This window comes from Melanotaenia boesemani, chromosome 10 (assembly GCF_017639745.1).
Source record: "Melanotaenia boesemani isolate fMelBoe1 chromosome 10, fMelBoe1.pri, whole genome shotgun sequence".
Taxonomy (NCBI): domain Eukaryota; kingdom Metazoa; phylum Chordata; class Actinopteri; order Atheriniformes; family Melanotaeniidae; genus Melanotaenia; species Melanotaenia boesemani.
This window is the reverse complement of record NC_055691.1, coordinates 37,708,627-37,723,528: the sequence shown is the minus strand read 5'-3', so window position 1 is coordinate 37,723,528 and position 14,902 is coordinate 37,708,627. Positions and strand designations below refer to the sequence as shown.

The 14,902-nt window shown below is 46.6% G+C and overlaps 1 protein-coding gene across 1 annotated transcript in view; it reads left to right on the top strand.

Annotated features, from left to right (window-relative positions):
• The first annotated feature begins 2,017 nt into the window (after positions 1-2,017).
• Positions 2,018-14,902, top strand: part of exoc3l1 (exocyst complex component 3-like 1) — a 44,067-nt gene continuing 31,182 nt past the window's right edge. The window contains exons 1-4 of the mRNA XM_041996828.1: positions 2,018-2,252; positions 6,973-7,177; positions 8,930-9,099; positions 9,178-9,397. Coding sequence (XP_041852762.1) covers positions 2,232-2,252; positions 6,973-7,177; positions 8,930-9,099; positions 9,178-9,397 — 616 coding nt within the window. The 5' untranslated portion in view covers positions 2,018-2,231. The remainder of the gene's footprint in view (positions 2,253-6,972; positions 7,178-8,929; positions 9,100-9,177; positions 9,398-14,902) is intronic.

The following is a 14,902-nucleotide window of genomic DNA, read 5'->3' as shown; positions in this document are numbered from 1 at the left end:
TTTGCAAATAATAAAAAAAATGGTGTTTTTATTGAAATGATGAAAACTTTTATTTAATGTCTGTAACCACCTTTAAACGAGGTGGGACATTTTTACAGCAGGTATTTAAACACAGAGGAGGCTGGTTGGTTTTTTTAAAATCAGGTTTTCTGGTTTTATGTTTGATTTAGGATTTGAGGCCTGCTTTTGTGTATTTGCTCCATAATTTGGTAAGTCATTTTCCCTTACTTAATCAGATCAAAGAAATCCTCCAGATTAGGAAATAAAGTTTAAAGAGTACCACAAAACAAACATGAGCCGTCAACAACTACGAGGGAAACATCCAGCAGCCACATTAGGCACATGAAGCACAGCGTGGATGAATTCTGCTAGAATTTTAAAGGCAGTCATGCTGATTAAAGCCTGGTACCCACAAAGTCTTCAACAGGCTTAAGGGAGGTTCCCTCTCCAGCTCTTATATTTGACTTTAACTCCCCAGATCAGGTTTGTTCGTTCGTTTGTTATGAAATCAGTTCCCGAGTTATTCCAAGTGGAAGAAGCAGCGTATTCGAAACCCTCCAGCATCTGCTGTTAACTAAAAGCTAACACTCGTTCTGGACTCAGATATTTTCTACACTTACCTTATTTCTGCAGTTCCTTACCGGCTTTAAGCTGCTAGCTAACGCTATGCTAGGTTAGCATAACCACAGCAATATTATTCCTAACATAAACGGACAGGAAGTAACTTAAGCTAGGTTAGCACAGCTTTAGCAATGCAACATAAATATAAAGCATGACCGATGAAGGACGGGTCGCTATCATGACACATGTAGCGTTAAACTGCAGACATGCTGAGTCATTCTTAATTTCACAACGTCATTATAAACGTACCTGTCGTCAGGCTCCGCCCTGCCCACCCCTGTAGTGCTGCCTGGCTGTAGCTACTGCTGTAGTTAGCAGTGAGGACGGAGGATTGAATGGAGTCAGAGCTCCATCTAGTGGACAAACACCGCAACGACATCATTATGCACGACTCCGGCACTCGACAACATTTACCTTTTCATGAGAAATTAAGAATTTATCAGCAAAACTCCGGCAGATGGTTGTTTTGAAAAGCATTTTAATCAGCCGATTCAATCGGCCGGCCGATCAGTTGGTCAGACTCTACTGTTTACTTTGTCGACTACTACTATTTACTGTGTAATTACATGTCACAACAACAATCTCTACTTTATTACTTTATGTTTTAGAATAGATTCAACTATTCTTTTGCATATTCTCCGTTTCTGGACGACTTTCCAAACCTGACAGTTTCCTGAGTTGCTGGTTTCCTGCAGCAGCAGTTTTTCTGCTCATTGCTCGGTACTTTTTAGCAACTGCTGCATCTTTGCTCAGTGTTAGATTTTCTTGTTGTTTGCTAATTTCCCAGCAAGCGTACGTGTCACTGATGTTGGGAATGTTCCACCGTTTTCCTCCAGAGCCAGTGCAGAAGGGTTTCAGACCTCTGCTTCAGTCAGACCAAAACCAGGCCGGTGTTCCAGGATTTTTATCTTTAGTGAAAGTTTCTTAATCTTTTTCTTAAACCCATGATTTTTTTCTGTTTTTACTAAAGGATGATGTCTGTTTTTATTGCAGAGCTGCCTGAGGATCACAGTTATTCCATTGTTCCTTGTTTACGCTGATTCCCTGGAGCTTTAATTAAATTGTATGTTGCAGACGGTGAATTCCCCACATTCGTTTGTCCTGAAGTTTCGTCCTGGCGAACCTTCCCTAAACCTAAACACGCGTTCTGCCTCTCTGAGATGCTCTTTCATATCACTAACAGAGTGTTTTATTTAATTCTTTTTATTTCTTATTGAAGACGTTTAGTTTTTATTTGTGTTGCAGGGTCCCAATATTTTGATAACAGGATGGTAGTTTACCATTTTCTGCCCAGGCTCTTGAATGCAACAGTCCCCTCTACACCCCCGCCTCACCCTCCAGCTTTAGTCTCCTCCCTCCCTTTCCTGCCGGCCTCTCTGCAGAGGATGTGTTTAGGAGAGAGTGTTTGAGGGAAAAGAGGAAAGCCTTCAGTAGAATGGATATGTGCCCTCACTCCTCCACCCTTGCTTCTCCTCTCTCCTCTTCCTCCTCTCTCTGGCTCTCTTCGCCCTCCTGGGTACCCTCACTGCTGGTCCTCAGGGTAACTGGAGTCTCGTCGGGTGGACAGGCGGCTGAAAATTGAACTTCGATGTCAGCTGGAGATCAGAAGAATGGTGGTGACAAAGCTGAAGGTAAAGGGGCTCAAACTCCTTGTGAAGTTGTTTTCTGACAGAAATGAATGAAGTGTGTCTTCACTGAGTGGTTGGACATCCTCCCTCAGAGCGATTCACAATCTTCTCTAGGACCAGATTACCTGCTTACAGAAAACACAACACAGCCATCAGCGTAGTTTTAATGTCTTTGATCATCCAAATGTTGTCTTCCTGGAAGCTGTGGAGCTCTTCGTCCTGCAGACTGAAACCAGCTAAAACGTCTAATGTTCAGCTCAACTGTCTGTTTCATGAGACTTGTTGAAGCTTCAGAAGGCGACTCCTCGCCATGTTGTCACAATGAGAGAATTTACAAAAACCTGCTCAGAACATGAAAGGCTTGCAGTTTGTTTTACCATCCTCTTCCATAGATCAGCGGATATCCTGACTCTAGCTCCTATGGTCACTTCCTAAAGCAGCAACTCCATCTCAGCTGCAAGGAGTCTGTAAGTTAGCAGGAAGCAAAATATCTGCTCCAGGTTTTATTAAGATCCCGAAAGCAAAAACACAGAAAAGCCTCAAAACTAAAGAATTAATTTCAGACAAGAAAAAGTTTCTAAAACCAAAAATTGCCCATTTCAGCCATAAACCTTTACTGGTTCCCGCCGCCTGGTTAAACCTTTACTGGTTCCCGCATGTACAGACGTGGACATAATTGTTGGTGCCCTTTGGTTAATGAAAGAAAAACTCACAATGGTGACAGACAATAACTTGAATCAGACAAAAGTAATAATAAATAAAAATTCTATGAAATTTAACCAATGAAAGTCAGACGTTACTTTTCAACCATGTTTCAACAGAATTATTTAAAAAATAAACTCATGAGACAGGCCTGGACATAAATGATGGTTCCCTTAACTTAATATTTAGTTGAACAACCTTTTGAGGCAATCACTGCAATCCAACGATTCCTGTAACTGTCAGTGAGACTTCTGCACCTCTCAGAAGATATTTTAATCCACTCCTCATAAGTAAACTGCTCCAGTTGTCTCAGGTTTGAAGGAGCCTTTTCCAGACGCCATGTTTCAGCTCCTTCCAAAGATGCTTAATAGGATTTAGGTCAGGGCTCATAGAAGCCACTTTAGAATAGTCCATGTTTTCCTCTTAGCCATTCTTGGTGTTTTTAGCTGTGTTTTGGGTCTTTGTCCTGTTGTAAGACCCATGACCTGCGACTGAGACCAAGCTTTCTGACACTGGCAGCACATTTCTCTCTAGAATCCTTGATAGTCTTGAGATTTCATTGTACCTGCACAGATTCCAGACACCCTGTACCAGATGCAGCAAAGCAGCCCAGAACATAACAGAACCTCCTCCATGTTCCACAGTAGGGACGGTGTTCTTTTCTTCATATGCTTCATTTCTCCGTCTGGAAACATAGAGCTGATGTGTCTTGGTAAAAAGTTCCATTTTTGTCTCATCTGTCCATAGGACATTCTCCCAGAAGCTTTGTGGCTTGTCAGCATGTAGTTTGGCTTTGTTATGGTTTGTTTTCAACAATGGTTCCTCCTTGGTCGTCTCCCATTAAGTCCACTTTGGCTCAAACAAGGACGGATGCTGCGATCTGATGTTCCTTCAGCTTGAAGTTCACCTTTAATCTCTTTAGAAGTTTTTCTGGGCTCTTTTGTCACCGTTCGTGTTATCCGTCTCTGTGATTTGTCATCAGTTTTCCTCCTGCGGCCACGTCCAGGGAGGTTGGCTACAGTCCCATGGATCTTAAATTTCTGAATAATATGTGCAGCTGTAGCCACAGGAACATCAAGCTGCTTGGAGATGGTCTTATAACCTTTACCTTTAACATGCTGGTCTATAATTCTCTTTCTAATCTCCTGAGACAACTCTTTCCTTTGCTTCCTCTGGTCCATGTTGAGTGTGATACACACCATGTCACCAAACAGCACAGTGACTACCTGTAGCCTATATATAGGCCCACTGACACCTGTGATGCTAATTAGTTCCAGGCCTGTTTCATTAGTTAAATTTTTTAAATAATTCTGTTGAAACATGGTTGAAAAGTAAAGTCTGACTTTCATTGGTTAAATTTCATAGAATTTTTATTTATTATTACTTTTGTCAGATTCAAGTTATTTCTGTCACCATTGTGAGTTTGTGAGTATGTTAAGAAGCGGAAAGAGTTAAAAAAAGCGATTGTTAACGGTACAAACCTGCAGCAGCTCTGTCGCCTGGCTTTTAGATTAGATTAAATTGGACTTTATTAATCTCACAGTGAAGAAATTCACTCGTTACAGCAGCTCTTGTTACAGAATAAGGTGAACATGCATCACAACAAGAAGGTGCAATATAAATTATTTACAAGAAAAGAAGTCTAAGAAAAGCAAAAAATATGTAGCATTATAAATATAATATATATATATATACTATATATATATATAAAATATATACATATATATATAATTGACAGTGCAAAGGAAAACAACCTCACAGGCTATATACATATTTACATGGTGATGGTGGGATATGAAGAATATGATGATATTGATAATGGGGGGTATTACACAGTAAAATATAAATAAATATTACATAGTATTATGACTATACAGATAAGTTGTACAGTCTGACAGCAGTGGGAATGAAGGACCTGCGGTAGCTCCTTCCTACACTGAGGGTGTCTCAGTCTGAAGGAGCTGCTCAGCTCCTCCACAGTCTGGTGCAGCGGGTGAGAGGTGTTGTCCATGATGGATGTGAGCTTGGCCAACATCCTCCTCTCACCCACCTCCTCCACAGAGTCCAGCGGGCAGCCCAGGACAGAGCTGGCCCTCCTGACCAGCTTGTTCAGTCTCTTCCTGTCCCGGTCAGTGCTGCTCGCTCCCCAGCAGACAACAGCGTAGAGGACAGCAGAGGCTACCACAGAGTCCTAAAATGTCCTTAGCAGAGGCCTGCATACTCCAAAGGACCTCAGTCTCCTCAGGAGGTGGAGGCGACTCTGGCCCTTCTTGTACAGGGCGTCTGTGTGGTGTGACCAGTCCAGTTTACTGCTGAGGTGAACACCCAGGTACTTGAAAAAGTCTACATAACCCAATTGGCTTAGCGCAGCCATGTGATTGTGATCACGTGATACTACGTGAACTGAGCACGCACAGGGGAGACCTTCAGGGACAGGAGATGTATGGGAAACTACTAGACTAATATCTAACCCTGTGTTACAGTGGTGCTTTCTGCAGTAAAAAGTCTGGCCTGATGGTGGTGCTTTCTGCAGTTAAAAGTCTGGCCTGATGGTGGTGCTCTGGAGTTAAAAGTCTGGCCTGATGGTGGCGCTCTGGAGTTAAAAGTCTGGCCTGATGGTGGCGCTCTGCAGTTAAAAGTCTGGCCTGATGGTGGTGCTCTGGGGTTAAAAGTCTGGCCTGATGGTGGCGCTTTCTGCAGTTAAAAGTCTGGCCTGATGGTGGCACTCTCTGCAGTTAAAAGCTTGGCCTGATGGTGGCGCTCTCTGCATTTAAAAGTCTGGCCTGATGGTGGCGCTCTCTGCATTTAAAAGTCTGGCCTGATAGTGGCACTCTCTGCAGTTAAAAGCTTGGCCTGATGGTGGCGCTCTCTGCATTTAAAAGTCTGGCCTGATGGTGGCGCTCTCTGCAGTTAAAAGCTTGGCCTGATGGTGGCGCTCTCTGCATTTAAAAGTCTGGCCTGATGGTGGCGCTCTCTGCATTTAAAAGTCTGGCCTGATGGTGGCGCTCTCTGCATTTAAAAGTCTGGCCTGATGGTGGCACTCTCTGCAGTTAAAAGCTTGGCCTGATGGTGGCGCTCTCTGCATTTAAAAGTCTGGCCTGATGGTGGCACTCTCTGCAGTTAAAAGCTTGGCCTGATGGTGGCGCTCTCTGCATTTAAAAGTCTGGCCTGATAGTGGCGCTCTGCATTTAAATGTCTGGCCTGATAGTGGCGCTCTGCAGTTAAAAGCCTGGCCTGATGGTGGCGCTCTCTGCAGTTAAAAGCCTGGCCTGATGGTGGCGCTCTCTGCATTTAAAAGTCTGGCCTGATGGTGGCGCTCTCTGCATTTAAAAGTCTGGCCTGATGGTGGCGCTCTCTGCAGTTAAAAGTCTGGCCTGATGGTGGCGCTCTCTGCAATTAAAAGTCTGGCCTGATAGTGGCGCTCTCTGCAGTTAAAAGCCTGGCCTGATGGTGGCGCTCTCTGCATTTAAAAGCTTGGCCTGATGGTGGCGCTCTCTGCAGTTAAAAGCTTGGCCAGATGGTGGCGCTCTCTGCAGTTTAAAGCTTGGCCTGATGGTGGCGCTCTCTGCAGTTAAAAGCCTGGCCTGATGGTGGCGCTCTCTGCAGTTAAAAGTCTGGCCTGATGGTGGCGCTCTCTGCAGTCAAAAGCTTGGCCTGATGGTGGCGCTCTCTGCAGTTAAAAGCCTGGCCTGATGGTGGCGCTCTCCGCAGTCAAAAGCTTGGCCTGATGGTGGCGCTCTCTGCATTTAAAAGCTTGGCCTGATGGTGGCGCTCTCTGCAGTTAAAAGCCTGGCCTGATGGTGGCGCTCTCTGCAGTTAAAAGCCTGGCCTGATGGTGGCGCTCTCTGCAGTTAAAAGCCTGGCCTGATGGTGGCGCTCTGCAGTTAAAAGCTGGGCCTGAGAGAGGAGGATCAGCTCATTAATTCCTTACCCTAACCCTTTTCATCTAGAAAATGAACATGTACAGACACACCTGCGACTGGTAGCAGTTTATTTAGTGGTAAGTAATATTTCTTTCTAGTTCCTGGGTGTTCCAGCTGGGCGGGTGGGGCTGCAGCTGTGGGTGGAGCGGGTGAGGCCAGAGACTCCACCCAGCACCGCAGCAGCCATGTCCTCAGAGGAAGTCCTGCAGGTGCAGAGCGACACCATCACTGCTATTAACCAGGAGAACAAGGAGCTGCAGGAGATAAAGGCCGTCTGGAGGGAAACTGAGACACCACTAAAAAGTTAAGTAGAGAAATAAAAACTCCTACGTGTTTTCTAAGGCCTGATAAACACATAACAATTTTTGGGCTGTTTTCATCCCAATTTTGCCTCTTCCCGACTTCGGATGGCAAACACCCGATCACCGTGAGATTTCCCTGTCCAACCATCATTTGGTCTGTGGTGCAAACTGCATCGTTGTGTTTCCTGTTCTCCCCCAGTGTAGGAAAGTTCATGTCAGGACGAACCGATGAAGCCTTCTAACACGTCTGAAGGTTGGCTGTGAGATCCCCGACCTGGCAACCGATCCCCCTGAAAGGTGCTGGTTGCCAGAAAACCCAGTTAGCACCTGCAGAGGGACTGGCTGGACCTCTGCAGACAGGTCTGGAAACGCCACATGGCAGCCTTCGTACGTCACCTTGCCCTTCTAGCGAGCTCCCTTCATCACCCTCAGCTTACCTTGATAGATAGGGAATTTCATGATGATAGCTCGAGGAGTAGCGTTGGGATTTTCTGACCTGGTAGCACGCTCGATAATAAGACCCAGATCCCAGGCAGCCAGTTTTGCAGGAACAGCATGATGTCTTCATTCTCAGGTAGACCGATAAGCCCCAGATTCGATCACCAAATTCTGTTTTCAAGGTCGTCTACTTTTAGGTAGAACTTGCAAATATCTTGTGAGGGATGCATCCTTGCTCACAAGTGTGGAGATGTCATCTTCAGCCTTCCTAATGCGAGACTCGGCCAAGGCCGGCCTCTTGCAGAAGGCAGCAATTGCGTCTTTTATTTCTTTGTTAGATGTTATAACTTCCCATAGCTGAACAGAAAGTGTGCCTCTCATAACCAAATGGCTGCTAAGATGTTGGCAATGCTGGAGGGGTTGTTGGTAGGATCATCTTTATTAGCTTGATCGTTAGCATTAGCTTCTACAAGTGGCAAAATGCTAACGTCGTCATGTTTGTTTAGCATTTTAGGTGCAGAGCGTGTTACCCGTTGCAGGAGCAGTCTGAATTGTTGAGTGGCACTCGTATGACACAGAAGTTTAATGAAAGAATGGTGAGGCCGGAGTCCAGCAGCCGTTCAACTGCAAAAGTTGTGCCAGTTAATATAAAAGCATTTTAGCTCCAGGTCCATATGGGACAGGATCCTGAGCCTGGTGCAGTCCGCTCGTTAGTGACCATCTGGGGTCAGTCCCAGAAAGAAGTCCCCCCCCTCCCCTTCAAAAAAAAAAAAAAAAAGTTCAGGGATAATCTTTTGCTTCAACCCCTGGATGATGAGCGATCCAGGTTGTTGTCATAGCAACTCAATCAAAACAGAAATTGTTGTCACTCTCATACCTTAAAACAGACGAGTCTATTTTGTATAACAGTTTAATGTTGTTCTTATTTTAATGTTGGTTAAAGATTTTATTTTCAACCTCTTATTATTCTTGATACTTTTCCGAGTTTGAAGATCGTCATAACATAAAAAATTGTCTTTAAAAAATGTAATAAAATTTTTTTTTAACATTTCTGAATTTGAGAAATTCCTACTTATATGACATGAGATGCTCCGGTCCCATAAAGCAGTTTGCCTTTCGATAAAATTGTCCCACTCCTGGCTTTATTTTCTATAAACAGATTAATAAATTAAATGAAGCTTCATCAAACCATGGTGCACACGTGACCCAGACGGCAGCAGCTTTTAGTAATTCCTCATATTTCTGGTCTGCATGGACTGAGCAGCTTGTCTCTGCAGACCTGCATGAGCGCTGCAGTAATGTGGTTTTTCCCCAGACTCTGTGCCCGAGGTGTGGCCAGAGGTGGAGAGGGCTGAGTGTTTGGCCCGCGGTGCTGCCCTGAAGTGGGCGTCAGGTGTTTTCTGTCGCCCTGAACACCTGGAGCGACTAAGCCACTACAAGAAGAGAGAAAGTCAGAGGACCGCCTCCGTTCACACCAGACTGAAGGTGAAGACAGCATGATGCAGAAATGAACATTGTTGTAAATTCTCGTCCTCATTGCTGAAGTCCGTTTCTTCTTTCTAGGCGATGGTGCAGTCCTACCTGGAGGGGGTGGGCTGGGGTCTGGAGCATCTCCGGGAGTCCAGAGCCGAGCTGAAGGAGGCGTCTCACACTTTGAAGAAAGCAGGACTGGAGTCGGATGGAAACACAGAGGGCATGAAGTCTCTGGAGAGGCTGAGGGAGGTGTCGGTGAACCACCATCAGCTCCTCGCTGCCGTCAGTAACCTGCCACGACTTTACTCAGGTCAGAAACCCTTGAACACCTCCTAACATGATGAAAACATGGTTTCATAGGGAGTAGAAATACGTTAAAAATTTCCTTTGGATTATTAATCTGTAAGTCCTGTCATCAGGAGCTGGAAGCGGTCTCTTTTTTTGTTTTTTATGTCAACATTTGCTGTAATTTCATTGTGCCACTCATGCATAGATGAAACAGCATTTTTGTGATCAGTTCTGCTTATACCACAAGATTCTGTACTTGCCCTCCTTCAGATCTCTACTTACGATACCTCTTGGCCTGCTTATTCCATGTAAATGACCATTTTCTGCTGATGATTCTCGGCTGTACATGCCGATAAAACTTCCAGCTGCATCACATGTCCAACAGTTTCTCTTTCTGACATCAAATCGGGGGTTTCCTTAAGATTTTTTTAAACTGAGGGTTCGTGTTTTCTCTCTAAACAACTCAAAACTTTTATAAATACATTATTTGATGAAAAGGTGGTTTGCAAAATTACTTTTGGAGTTTTACTGCAAGTTGGCGTCATGGGGACGGCCCCTAATGTCCCAGTCTGGGTTAATAAGGTGTCTTATTGTGAAGAGCTCATATGGTTCTGCTGAACAGAACGTCGTCCACAACTTCGCTGCTGCTCAGCCTCCAATTTCCTCCCCCACCGCTCTATTTATCAGATTTAATGAACAGCTGATCGAGGTGCTGATAGAGTAGGAAAATGTTTACATTTGGCATTTAAGGACAAGACCCCGCCCTGCCACCGACCATGTTAAATATGAAAAACCGAGTCACCTTTTTACCGCCACTCAAGCAAGCCGCAATAGAACAGGACAGGAAATTAAGTTATTAGCAGAGCAGCATCACATTTCCTGAGAACTACTTCACTCTGATTTTGTCAGCAAATGTGCGCAAATATAGACTTTTTGTTCATATGGATCAATTCAGACAATATCATTTCCATTTATAATATCTGGAAAAACATAACTCTGAAGGTCATCCATCCTTCCTTCCATCCATCCATCCATCCATCCATTTTCTGCCGCTTATCCGGAGTCGGGTCATGGGAGCAGCTGCCTAAGCAGGGAAACCCAGATTTCCCTTTCCCAGGCCACAAACACCAGCTCATCCGGGGGGATCCTGAGGCGTTCCCAGGCCAGCCGCGAGATTTAGTCCGTCCAGTGTGTCCTGGGTCTTCCCCGGGACCTCTTTCCGGTGGGACGTGCCCGGAACACCTCACCAGGGAGGCGTCCAATTGACATCCTAACCAGATGCCTGAGCCACCTCATCTGGCTCCTCTCGATGTGGAGGAGCAGAAGCTCTACTCTGCGCCCCTCCCGGATCACCAAGCTTCTCACCCTATCTCTAAGGGAGAGCCCGGCCACCCTGCGGAGAAAACCCATTTAGGTCGCTTGTATTCTCGATCTCGTTCTTTCGGTCACTACCCACAGCTCGTGGCCATAGGTGAGGGTAAGAACGTAGATCGACCGGTAAATTGAGAGCTTTGCCTTTTGGCTCAGCTCCTTCTTCACTACGACAGACCGATGCAGTGTCCACATCATTGCACCGATCCGCCTGTCCATCTCCCGCTCCATTCTTCCCTCACTCGTGAACAAGACCCCGAGATACATGAACTCCTCCACTTGGGGCAGGACCCTATTGCAGACCCAAAGAGAGCACTCCACCCTTTTCCGGCTGAGGGCCATGGTCTCGGACTTGGAGGTGCTGATTCTCATCCCAGCCGCTTCACACTCTGCTGTGAATCGCTCCAGTGAGAGCTGAAGATCACGGCCCGATGAAGCCAACAGAACCACATCATCCGCAAAGAGCAGAGACCCAATTCTGAGGCCACCAAACCAGATCTCCTCAGCACCTCGGATGCGCCTAGAAATTCTGTCCATAAAAGTTATGAACAGAATCGATGACAAAGGGCAGCCTTGGCGGAGTCCAACCTGCACTGGATTTACTGCAGTGCGGACCAAGCTCTGACACCGGTCATACAAGACAGCTCGTACAAGGGGGTCCGGCACTCCATACTCCCGGAGTACCCCCCACAGGAGTCCCTGGGGGACACAGTCGAATGCCTTCTCCAAGTCCACAAACTACATTTAGACTGGTTGAGCGAACTCCCATGCCCCCTCAAAGACCCTGAAGAGGGTGTAGAGCTGGTCCACTGTTCCACGACCGGGACGAAAACCACACTGCTCCTCCTCAATCCGAGGTTCGACTATGCGACGGACCCTCCTCTCCAGCACCCCTGAATAGAGGAGCTTTTTAACCACCTCAGCGACCTCAGCCCCAGAGATGGGAGAGCCAACACCAGGATCCCCAGACTTTGCTTCCTCATCGGAAGATGTGTTGGTGGGATTGAGAAGGTCTTTGAAGTACTCCCTCCACCGCCTCACAACGTCCCAAGTCAAAGTCTGCAGACCCCCATCCCCACTGTAAACAGTGTTAACAGAGCGCTGCTTTCCCCTCCTGAGCCGCCGGAAGGTGGACCAGAATCTCCTCGAAGCCGTCCGGAAGTTATTCTCCATGGCCTCTCCAAACTCCTCCCATGCCCGAGTTTTTGCCTTAGACATGTGGCCGCAAGTCCGACGACACGACTACAAAGTCGATCATCGAACTGTGGCCTAGAGCGGGGCTACTCAATTCGGTCCTACGAGGGCCGCAATCCAGCAGGTTTTCCATGTATCCCTGTACCAACACACCTGAGTGAAATTAGGTGGCTCTAACAGCCAATCAGTTTCTACACAATGACTCATTAATTTGACTCAGGTGTGTTGGTACAGGGATACATGGAAAACCTGCTGGAATGCGGCCCTCGTAGGACCGAATTGATTAGCCCTGGCCTAGAGTGTCCTGGTGCCAAGGGCACATGTGGACACTCTTGTGTCTGAACAAGGTGTTCGTTATAGACAGTCCATGACAAGCACAGAAGTCCAAGAACAAAACACCACTCAGATTTAGATCAGGGGGGTTACTCCCAATCACGCCTCTCCAGGTCTCGCTATCATTGCCCACGTGACCATTGAAGTCCTCCAGTAGAACGAGGGAGTCCCCAGAAGGAGTGCTCTCCAACACCCCCTCAAGGACCCCATAAAGGGTGGGTATTCTGAACTGCTGTTTGGTGCATAAGCACAAACAACAGTCAGGACCCGTCCCCCCACCTGAAGGCGGCAGGGAGGCTACCCTTTCGCCCACTAGAATAAACTCCAGGGTGATATCGGGGAGCAATGAGCATGCCCACACCTGCTCGGCGCCTCTCACCTGGAGCAACTCCAGAATGGAATTGGACAGTGGTCTCCTCAAGGACAGTGGTTCCAGAGCCCAAGCTGTGCATTGAGGTGAGTCCAACTATATCTAGCTGGAACCGCTCAACCTCGCACACCAGCTCAGGCTCCTTCCCCTCCAGAGAGGTGACATTCCATGTCCCTAGAGCTAACTTCTGCAGCCTAGGATCAGACCGCCCGCCTCTGGCAGCCGCCCAGCTCACACTGCACCCGACCCCTATGGCCCCTCCTGCAGGTGGTGAGGCCACGGTAGGGGGGGCCCATGTCACCCTTTCGGGCTGAGCCCAACCGGGCCCCATGGGCAAAGGCCCGGTCACCAGGCGCTCGCCTCCGTTCCCCTCTTCCAGGCCTGGCTCCAGAGGGGGGCCCCGGTGACCCAGTTTAAATGATCACCTTCAAAGCCTTAAATTGAATTTCTGACCTGATATGCAACGTCCTGAGCATTAAGGTCTGCAGATAACTTATTATCCCAGATCAGACTTGCTTCAGCTGTCTTCAGATCCCTTTAAAATGTTCCTTTTTGAGAGCCTACGCCCATGTCTGAGGCATTTTATTCTTGTGTTCTTGTGAGCATCCATCAGACCCAACTCACCATGTCCCCATTCTAGAATGCGCCGCTAGGTGGCAGCAGCAATTGTAGTAGCTCTGTTTTTAACTTGTGATTTTTTGCAATATAGCCGTCTTTTTAAGACATCAGCTATCAATCTGTGTCTGTTCGGGTAGATTTTTTCGCGCTGGTCAGAGGCTGTGCTATACGGGAGATTTTTCTGAATATTTTTTCTTTTTTGCAAGACTTGTTATTGTGAGTCTCCATGGCAACGAGACTTGTTTACCATCGGGATCAACTGATAAAACTCTCCAAACTCAAGATTATCAGTGAAACAACACTTCAAATCCCAACGGAGTTGAAAAGAAAGAGAAGAGGATGCAGGGCAGGAGCGAGGCAGAGAGAAAAACGGTGGCGATTCAAACCGTTTCTTCCAACGGTTGTTATGGGAAACGTGAGATCGCTAGTTAACAAAATTGATGAACTTCAGGTGCTAACCAGGTCTCTTAAAGAATACAGAGAGTGCAGTATTATGTGCTTCACCGAGACATGGCTGCATGAACACATCCCAGACTGTAATGCAGACCGCAATAAACAACTCAGCGGGAAGCTGAAGGGAGGTGGAATTGCGGTGCTGGTAAACCAGCGCTGGTGTCATCCTGAACATGTCACTGTTAAAGAGAAGATCTGCAATAGAGACATTGAACTGCTAGCTGTGAGTCTCCGCCCGTATTATTTACCCAGAGAGTTCACATGCGTTATTCTGGTAGCGGTATATATATATTACCTGGTACCACTCCAGACGCAGCCTGTGATGTCATTAACTCTGTAGTGGCCAGGCTTCAAACACAACATCCAAACGCATTTGTGGCGATCTCTGGAGATTTTAACAACATCTCCCTCTCTGCAACTCTACCAACTTTCCAACAGTTTGTCAGCTGCTCCACCAGAGAAAACAAAACGTTGGACTTATTTTATGCAAATATTAAAAATGCATACAGCTCCTTTGCCCTGCCACCTTTAGGAAGATCAGACCATAACCTAGTTCTTCTCTCCTCCTCCTACAAGCCCATCGTTCAGCAACAACCAGTCATTAGAAAGGCTATTAGAACCTGGTCTAATGAAGCTGAAGATGCTCTGAGAGGATGCTTCGAGGCTACAGACTGGAACGTCCTATGTGAACCTCATGGAGATGACATCAATGCCTTGACTGAGTGTGTGACAGATTATATTAACTTCTGTGTGGACAGCACCGTTCCAACAAGAACAGTGAGGTGCTTCCCCAATAACAAACCCTGGATCACCAGTGACCTGAAAAAGCTGCTGAACATCAAAAAGAAAGCTTTTAGGGATGGAGACAGGGAGTTATTGAAGTCCACACAAAAACAACTTAAAACACAAATGAAGAAGTGCAAGGAGGACTACAGGAAGAAGTTGGAAAGTAAGCTTCAGAAAAACAATGTGAGGGATGTGTGGTCAGGAATGAAGAAGATCACTGGCTTCGGGATAAAGGAGGATCAGACTGATGGAGGTCTGGACAGAGCGAACTGAACATGTTCTTCAATAGGTTTAGCTCACCTCCTGCTTCAACCCCAACTAGCCACACACCCTCCATGAGCCCACAGCTTTCCTGTCACACCTCCACTCTGTCACCCTGCAGCTCAGTCAAGGACCTGGACA